Source organism: Phalaenopsis equestris, unplaced genomic scaffold (genome assembly GCF_001263595.1).
Source record: "Phalaenopsis equestris unplaced genomic scaffold, ASM126359v1 Scaffold000511, whole genome shotgun sequence".
Taxonomy (NCBI): domain Eukaryota; kingdom Viridiplantae; phylum Streptophyta; class Magnoliopsida; order Asparagales; family Orchidaceae; genus Phalaenopsis; species Phalaenopsis equestris.
In genome coordinates, this window is record NW_018164951.1 from 2,350,300 (window position 1) to 2,359,476 (window position 9,177).

The following is a 9,177-nucleotide window of genomic DNA, read 5'->3' on the forward strand; positions in this document are numbered from 1 at the left end:
ATTTTGATCCCCATTTTTAAGAATTAAGGGGATGCACAAGAGTGTGCAAATTATAGAGGAATTAAGTTGATTTGTCATACTTTAAAATTATGGGAGAGGGTAATTGAACATAGTTTAAGACACATCATTAAAATTTCTCATAGTCAATTTGGATTTATGCCAGCCACGTCTATTATGGAAGCTATACATTTATTGAGAGGTTTTATGGAGAAGTTCAGAGATAATAAGGAGAATCTACATTTGATTTTTATTGATTTAGAAAAGCTTACGATAAGGTTCCAAGAGATATCCTTTGGAGAGTTCTCGAGAAGAAATGTTTGATATGACTTATATTCAAGTCATTAAAGATATGTATACTAGAGCTGTTACTTGTGTTCAAACTGAAGGAGGATTGACAAAATATTTTCCTATTTCTGTTGGTTTACATCAGGGATCGACTTTAAGCCCATATCTTTTTGCTTTAGTTATGGATTGTCTTACTGGATATTTACAGGAGGATGTACCTTGGTGTATGCTTTTTGCTGATGATATTCTTCTCGTGGATAAAACGAGAGAAAAAGCCCAGGAAAAACTTGAATTATGGAGGTCTACATTGGAGTCTAAAGGCCTTCGTTTAAGTAGAACTAAAACTGAATACATGGAATGTAATTTTAGTAGTAATAGCTCTAGTGACAGAAGTGTGACTTTGGGTGATCAAATTATTAAAAGGTGTGAACGATTTAGATATCTTGGGTCCGTTGTCCAAAGCGATGGTGATATAGATGGGGATGTTAATAGTAGAATTCAAGTTGGTTGGTTGAAGTGGAGGAATGCTTCGGGCCTTTTGTGTGATAGAAAAGTACCGCTAAGACTGAAAGGAAAATTTTATAAGATGGTGGTGAGACCTGCAATGCTCTATGGCGTTGAATGTTGGCCTTTAAAAGAGAAGCATAATAATAAGTTAAGTGTTGCCGAGATGAGAATGATTAGGTGGATGAGTGGCTTTACACTTAGAGACAAAATGCGGAATGAATATATTCGTGATAGGGTTGGTGTAGCTCCTGTGACAGACAAAATTAGAGAAAGTCGTCTTAGATGGTTTGGTCATATTAAACGTCGACCATTAGATGATCCGATTAGGAGAGTAGATGCTTTAAATTCGACTTGTGTTAAGAAAGGCAGAGGTAGACCTAGGAAGACTTGGGCTTATTGTATTAAAAATGATCTTAATTTACTAGAACTAAATGAAAATATGACACTAAATAGGACGCAATGGAGAAAAAGGATTCATGTAGCCGACCCCACGTAGTGGGATTAAGGCTTTGTTGTTGTTGTTGTTGTTGTTGTTGTTTTCTAATTTTGCTGGTTTGATGTTAGCCTTTTACCACAAGCTTCTTGAGGCATAGTTTTAGAGAGACTGTACTTTTCCTCTTGGCGAATTTTAGAATTGGAGAGTAGAGAGATGGATTGTGGAGTTAGAGATATGGAACGAGTGGATTCAAAGAAGCATCACCATTATTCTTCTTGTATTTTATCGTGGTCTGTTGTTTATGAAACTTGGTGTGTTTGTTAACCTAAAATTGAAAATTTAATTAGCAGCCTTACTCCGTTGAGATCCGTTAGATGTGTTTTATGGTTCTCTTTTGATGCTTTGTCGATGCCAATAAACTAATTGAGTTCCATCTTCCTTTTAATACGTTAATCCTTTCTTGTTTATCTTTAAGACTTAATTTTCAGTTTTTCACATTATAATGCAAATGTAATTTCTCTTAAAGATTGGTATTGGGATCATCAATTAAATGAATCACTCTCGTGTTTCTGTTTATAATCGAACAGTGGGAGTTCTGACAAGTTCAGTAAGGAATGTACTTGATGTTGTATCTTTAGAATTTTAGTTGGTACTTCATCAAATGCAACTAAACTTGAGCAACTTTTTAGTCTCAATTATTTAACTTGACCTTATGTTTTTCATGGCGAGCCTTATTCTTCTATGACCTCTTCTTATTTTCTTTCACGTGCTGGTTTAGTAATTGATGTTCACGTTGTTCTTTTTACCATCAACGTCATCCTCAGTACCAACTTAAATCTCTCACAAAAGGGCTTCTATGACAAGTTACTTTAAGCACATCTTAAAATGAATTTTGATGTTTGACCCGTGGAAATCTTCTCTCCCCACTTTGTGGAATAAAGGCTTGTTGTTGTTACCTATGGAAATCACGGTTGAAGGAAAACTACATACATGGAATACCTTGTTCTATTTTCAAATCTCGTGCATCACAGCTTCTCAGCATATGGAACTATTATTTACTTCAGTAGCACTTTTTGTCCATCAAATCTTGAAGTCCTTTTGGGAAATACTAAGAATTTTGTTGGCTTCGTTTGTCATACTAGATTGGTACAATTCAAAATGATTCCAATGATGCTGGAAAAATAATTTTGTTGTCTCTCTCTTGTGATGGTTTTCTAGCATGAGCGAATACACCACTTTCCTAAATGGTGCACTATGATGATAGATAATTAGACTCTTTTTTGTGTTGTCTTTAATCATTGTCCAAATAGTTTCTGATGTCTTATTTGGTATTTGCGAGTCACTTCATCTAGTTTGAAGCTTTGATATATAGAGTAGATATATTTAAAAAACCTTGAACATCCTAGTGCATCTTTTGCCAATAAACACAATGCTTTCATTTTTGAAGTTTCACACAATAAACTCTTGAAGTATGAGCTTCTCATTTCCAAACCAAATAATTGATATCTTTCAGCACACATAAATGGTCTATGGTATAATACAACTTGCTTTCAGTTATATGCTCACTAAAATTGATGACTCAAAACCAATAATTTAATGTATGAAGTTGTTTTGGCTTCCTAAGGACTTTGCGGTTTCATTCGATGGTTATGGCCTTCTAGGGTTCCAATTTGTTGTTGAACTCTTTTAAAGGCTCCCTTCACCCTTTGAAAATTTGGTCATGGGACTCCAATTTGTTGTTTTAAAGGCTTTCCACTCCCTTTGAAACTTGGATGTGATGAATTCAACAATTGCTCTCTTTGAAGCACATTGGCAACTCTTCTTATAAACAAGATTGTAGGTTGTGGATCCGTTTGTGCTCGAACTAGACATTTTATTGGCCTTGTTGTTGTGCACTCCTTTCTTATACTTAATCACCAGATTGATTTATTATAGAAGTAACATGCACTCTTTTTTTTATATCGGTTATATATTGATTTAGATAAAGTATGGGGACTGTGGAGTTGTCAATAATCCCTATGTAGAAAGATCTCTTTCTCAACAAATTGTTCCTCCAATATTTCAAAATATGATTGTCATAGGTATGCTAGTTTCTACGTGCACTTTGGAACATTTAAAACATCTTTAAATGGTAAGCAACGCGTCTTTCACATACTGAATTAGAATGATAACATTGTCATAGTTGGATGTATCTATCTTCTACTAAAATGTTCTTTGAAAGTTGAGAAGTGCAAGCACTCACTTCTTTTTAGCAAGGAGCATTTACATTCATACCACACAATTCTTGTAATTGCACATCTAACACCTGAAGATTCATGTTTACATGCATGCCACTCAAATGTTGAACATCACATTAAGAAGACCAGCATCACTATCTTTTGAAACGTGAAATACACATTTTTGTGCATATATTTTTTAGACCAAGGTGTGATAAAAGTAAACATTGAACTGTGGGTGTTTAATATGTAAATACTTAAGAATTGTGTGGTATTTATGTAAATTTCCCTTTTAGCTGTTGTAAAGGGTTACTCCTTTTCACAACACTGGATAAGGGAAACCAAAAATTGTACCAAGTTGTCCGTTGTTGAGAAATAGAAGTTGTTCTTTTCTTTTGATTTCTTTTTCTTTTTATTTGGCTTATACATGTACAATGAAGGGAGAAAATCCTCCATTAGATGAATAGAGAAAAGTAGGAGTATGAGGAGAAGAGGCAGATCTAATGTTTAGCATGGATAAAGTTTATTCATAATGATTTATGTAATATATCTTTTAATTCTCAGGGAATATTTAGCATAAATGAATATAAATTAAAGTTTCATAAACCCGACCACAAAGAGTTAGCATATTGATGATGAAGAAGTGAATTTCTACTCCTGTTGTTTGACTTGCCTAAAGAATTTATAAGTATGCAATCCCATTGGAAGATGTGTGAGGCGCATTTTTTTCCTTTGCCTGGTCTAGGAGATTCACCCAACTCATGTCTAGCGATGCTAATTTATTTTATTGCAAATTTGTGATTTTTTTTTATTTTTCTCTAATCATTGTGTCATCTTCTAGTTATAACTTGCATTGTTATCTTGAATTGCTTTATTTACCTCGATTAACTTGAAATGGTTTACTACTTTTTTTCTGATGGTTAACCTTCTCTTTATATAATCCTTGTGTTATGGCAGTATCTTCAGCATGTCTTTGCAGATTACCCAGCTTCTTCTGTCAGCCCAATCTGCTGATGGGCGTGTTAGAATTGCTGCAGAGGAGAACCTCAAGCAATTTCAGGCACAAAATCTCCCTCACTTCCTCTTCTCTTTGTCCGAGGAATTATCCAGCGAACATAAACCTCCAGAATCACGAAAACTCGCCGGCATTATCCTTAAGAACTCATTAGATGCTAAGGATGCCCTCAGAAAAGGTGAGTTGACTCAACAATGGATCAATATCGATGCTTCTCTCAAATTTCAAATCAAGGAATCACTACTACAAACGCTCAGCTCACCTGTATCTGAGGCAAGTCAAACTGCATCCCAAGTTATTGCTAAGGTTGCATTCATTGAAATACCTCGAGGAGAATGGCAGGATCTCATTGGGCGGCTTCTAACCAACATGACCCAACCAGATACACCAGCTACTTTGAGACAGGCGACATTAGAGACACTAGGATATGTTTGTGAAGAGATTTCTCCTCAAGATTTGGAGCAGGAACAAGTAAATTCTGTTCTTACTGCGGTCGTACAGGGAATGAGCCGGGCACAGGATAGCTTTAAGGTTCGTCTGGCCGCTGTAAGATCTTTATACAATGCCCTCGATTTCGCACAGACTAATTTTGAGAACGAGATGGAGAGAAATTATATCATGAAAATAGTATGTGACACGGCCGTGTCAAACGAGTCCGAAATCAGACAGGCGGCTTTCGAATGCCTCGTTTCTATTGCTTCCATGTACTATGAAATTCTCGGACCTTACATGCAAACACTTTTCAGTTTGACGGCGAATGCCGTGAAGGCAGATGAGGAGTCTGTCGCGCTTCAAGCTGTTGAATTTTGGAGCTCCATATGCGACATGGAGATTCAAATACAAGACGAAATTGAGGGAGCGGATGCCAAAAGCTCGGAGGGGTATCATCATTTCATACAGAGAGCTCTCGGTATGCTCGTTCCGATGCTGCTGGAAACCCTTCTCAAGCAGGAAGAGGATCAGGATCAAGATGACAGCATATGGAATCTTTCCATGGCGGGTGGTACGTGTCTCAGGCTTGTTGCAAAGACCGTCGGCGACGAGGTTTTGCCCTTAGTGATGCCTTTTGTTGAGGATAATATCATGAAACCCGATTGGAGGAGCCGTGAGGCGGCTACTTTTGCATTCGGATCCATTCTTGAAGGTCCATCTATCGAAAAACTTTTACCAATGGTTCATGCTGGACTGGATTTCTGAATGCGATGAAAGATCAGAATAGCCAGGTGAAAGATACTACGGCATGGACTTTGGGTCGGATATTTGAGATTCTACATTCTCCTAACAGTGAATACCAAGTGGTGACGCCGGCCAATTTACATCGAGTCATTTCTGTATTGCTGGAAGGTATTCGCGATGCCCCTAACGTGGCTGACAAGGTTTGCGGAGCCATCTATTTTCTCGCTCAAGGTTATGAAGATGCAGAGTCGGGTTCGTCTATTCTCACGCCTTACCTGGGCGAGATTATTTCCGCTCTTCTTTGGACTGTGGATCGCACCGATGTCAGCAGCTCCAAGTTACGTTGTTCTGCATACGAAACGCTGAACGAGATAATAAGATGCAGTCAAATTCCTGAGACAGCGAATATGATTGCTCAATTACTTAACGAAATCATGAACAGATTAGGCAGGACTGTGGAGCTTCAAATATTATCTTCTGAAGAGAAAGAGAAGCAGAGTGATCTGCAGGCATTGCTCTGTGGTGTTTTGCAAGTAATAATACAGAAACTGTGCTCCTCTGTTGACACAAAACTGATATTTATTCAAGCTGCCGATCAATTAATGGCGTTGTTTCTCAGAGTCTTCGCTTGTCGCAGCTCCACTGTGCATGAAGAAGCCATGCTTGCGATCGGAGCTTTTGCTTATGCTACCGGTCAAGAGTTCGTCAAGTACATGCCCGAGTTATATCAATATCTTGATATGGGTTTGCAGAACTACGAAGAGTATCAGGTTTGCTCTATATCCGTTGGCGTGGTTGGCGATATATGTCGCGCCATGGAAGATAAGGTCCTTCCATTCTGTGATGGAATCATGACGAATCTTCTAAAGAATCTGTCAAATTCGTTACTTCATCGGTCGGTTAAAGCTCCGATATTCTCCTGCTTTGGGGATATCGCCCTCGCAATTGGGGAGAATTTTGAGAAGTATGTCCCGTATGTCATGCCGATGCTGCAGGGGGCTGCGGAGCTCTGCGCTACTTTGGATGATAATGATGAAGATATGCTCGAATATGGAAATCAGTTGAGACGAGGCATCTTCGAAGCATACTCAGGCATTCTTCAAGGATTCAAAGCCTCGAAGGCGGATCTGATGATACCTTTTGCAAGTCATCTTCTGCAGTTCACAGAGGCTGTGTTCAGGGAGAAAAACAGGTAGCTGTTTCTGGTACTCACATTTTTTAATATGGATATTTATCATACACACCACATAATTCTTTTGTATTTACATATTTAATTTCCAAACTTCAGTTTTACTTGCGTAGCACTAAAATCTTTATCATCACCTAAAAAAATTTAACTATCACATACTTTTAAAATTTTAAATACACATTTTTATGTATAGGTTTATCAGACCAAAGTGTTATAAATGTAATTATGAAAATTTAGGTGTTATATTTGTACATATATATAGGAACATTTACATACATACCTCTCAATTCTTATTTATTTAAATATCTGACACCTAAGATCCTACAATGCATGAAAAGGTGTAATGCACATTTTAAGAAGTAAAATGATTGTATTTTTTTGTTGATATATGAATGATTTGAACTCAAATATGTATGAATTGTGTGACATGCATGCAAATTTCTCTTTTTAATATTGCTTTTAATTTTGTGACATCTTAATAAAAAAGAATCTCCCTTCTGTTAATCTGATTCAGGGACGATGCGGTGACGAAGGCGGCGGTTGCTGTCATTGGTGATCTCGCTGATACCCTCGGACCCAGCATCAAACTTCTGCTAAAAAATGCTAATTTTCATGTTCGTTTCTTGGGAGAATGCTTCAGTTCTGAGGATGATCAGTTGAAGGAGACGGCTATGTGGACTCAGGGAATGATCGGACGGGTACTGGCTTCTTAAATCTGCTATTTTTTCGTGTCTTTGATCATACTGCTATTGTTATGATTTTGTTTTGCCAGGTCAAGTTGAAGGGTCTTAAATGTCATTGTTAGTATATATTAGGTCGTGTAGAAAGTTTTCATGTTTGTACAGGTGCTACTTGCACCTGTCTTCGGAGTGCACTTGGCCAATGGCATGGTAGTGCCCCTCCGATGGTTCCTCGGGTTTTTTTAGGGATTTTGTTGAGTTGATGGTAATTTTGAACTTTGAAATGAATTCTTCCACAGATTTGTGTTGAACTTCTTAGGGGCCGTTTGGAATTAATTTTGATTTTGATTTTTCATTTTTTATTTCGGGCATTTACATACATAACATAAGGCACACAATTTTTATGTATTTACATATCACATCTAAATTTTCTTATGCATACACATAGTACTCGAATCTTTAATATCACATAAAAAATACTGCAATTATCATTTTTTAAAAGTGAAATACTATTTTTTTCTTCATAGGCTTAAAGTGTGGAAGTGCTATATATATATAAATATGAATGTGCGAGGTGTGTACATACATAAAAGAACTGTGTGCTACCAGTATAAGCCTCTCTTTTTTATTTTTATTCTTACTTTGTTTATATTTTTATTTGAAATAAAAGATGTTCGGTATGAATGAAATGTTTAGTTGTTTTTAAGATTACTTATTAGATTTTAGAAGTTTTGAGTGTTTTAAAGCAAGTTAATAAGTTTATGAAAATAAAAAAAAAATTTAAAAAATGTAAAAAAAAAAGGTACCAACTAAATATGTTTTTAAAATAAAATTTAAAAAAAGAAGTAAAAGTGATACCATTAGCCTTTGCATTGAGCATGTCGCATTTGTTTTTTGTTTGCAATTAGTTTAATTATGGGATTTTCAGTTTTGTGTTGAAGAAACTATGAAAGAGCTTTGCAGAAATTGAATGATCTCTGAACATCTCTTAGAATGTCACCTGACCAATGATACTGTGGGCTGAGAATTGTCTTGTGGGGAATGGTTTCTTTAAGCTTTATTTAGTGAAACTAAAAATTCTATGCACCACCTGCAGACCCAAGAAAAGAAAGAGCTGCCTCCTAAAGTATGATACAATTGGATTAGTAGCTCTCCAAATGAAGTTAGATGAATATCATAAAATTAGTTGGATTTGGGGAGTTCATGTAGGCTTCTTTTGCTCCTTTAGTTGGTGCATAGAAGATTACAATTTGACCACTTGAAAATTTTCAATCCACTTTCTAGATCATTAATTAGGACAATTCCAATTTTAAGATGTTTTAAGAGACTATCAGGTTAAGGGTCCAGTGGTCAGGAAAGGAGATTAATCAATAAAGATTAATGATTTTTTTTAAAAATGAAAATGCATGAGAGCATAAAGTATTACGCTAGGAAATGAATTATATTATAATTAAAGTATAGCCAAGAAGATTTCACTCAACCCTAACATTTATTTATGAAACTTAAGTTTTTTAAGTTATGTCATCAATTTTTTTTCTATTCTAGTGGTTCAAAATGATGAGTAGAAGTATATCTAAAAGTTGTTTCATTTAAATTTCACTTTGAAATCAGTGGCTCAAAGGATGATATGTGCGCGTGCACGAGTGCATGTGTGCGTGCACGTGTGTACTATG

At 36.2% G+C, this 9,177-nt stretch overlaps 1 protein-coding gene across 1 annotated transcript in view; it reads left to right on the forward strand.

Annotated features, from left to right (window-relative positions):
* LOC110028340 (importin subunit beta-1-like) overlaps nt 1-7,811 on the forward strand; it is a 13,245-nt gene extending 5,434 nt beyond the window's left edge. Inside the window, 3 exon segments of the mRNA XM_020730156.1 lie at nt 4,402-5,651; nt 5,654-6,827; nt 7,339-7,811. Coding sequence (XP_020585815.1) covers nt 4,412-5,651; nt 5,654-6,827; nt 7,339-7,537 — 2,613 coding nt within the window. The 5' untranslated portion in view covers nt 4,402-4,411 and the 3' untranslated portion in view covers nt 7,538-7,811.
* The last annotated feature ends 1,366 nt before the right edge of the window (nt 7,812-9,177 follow it).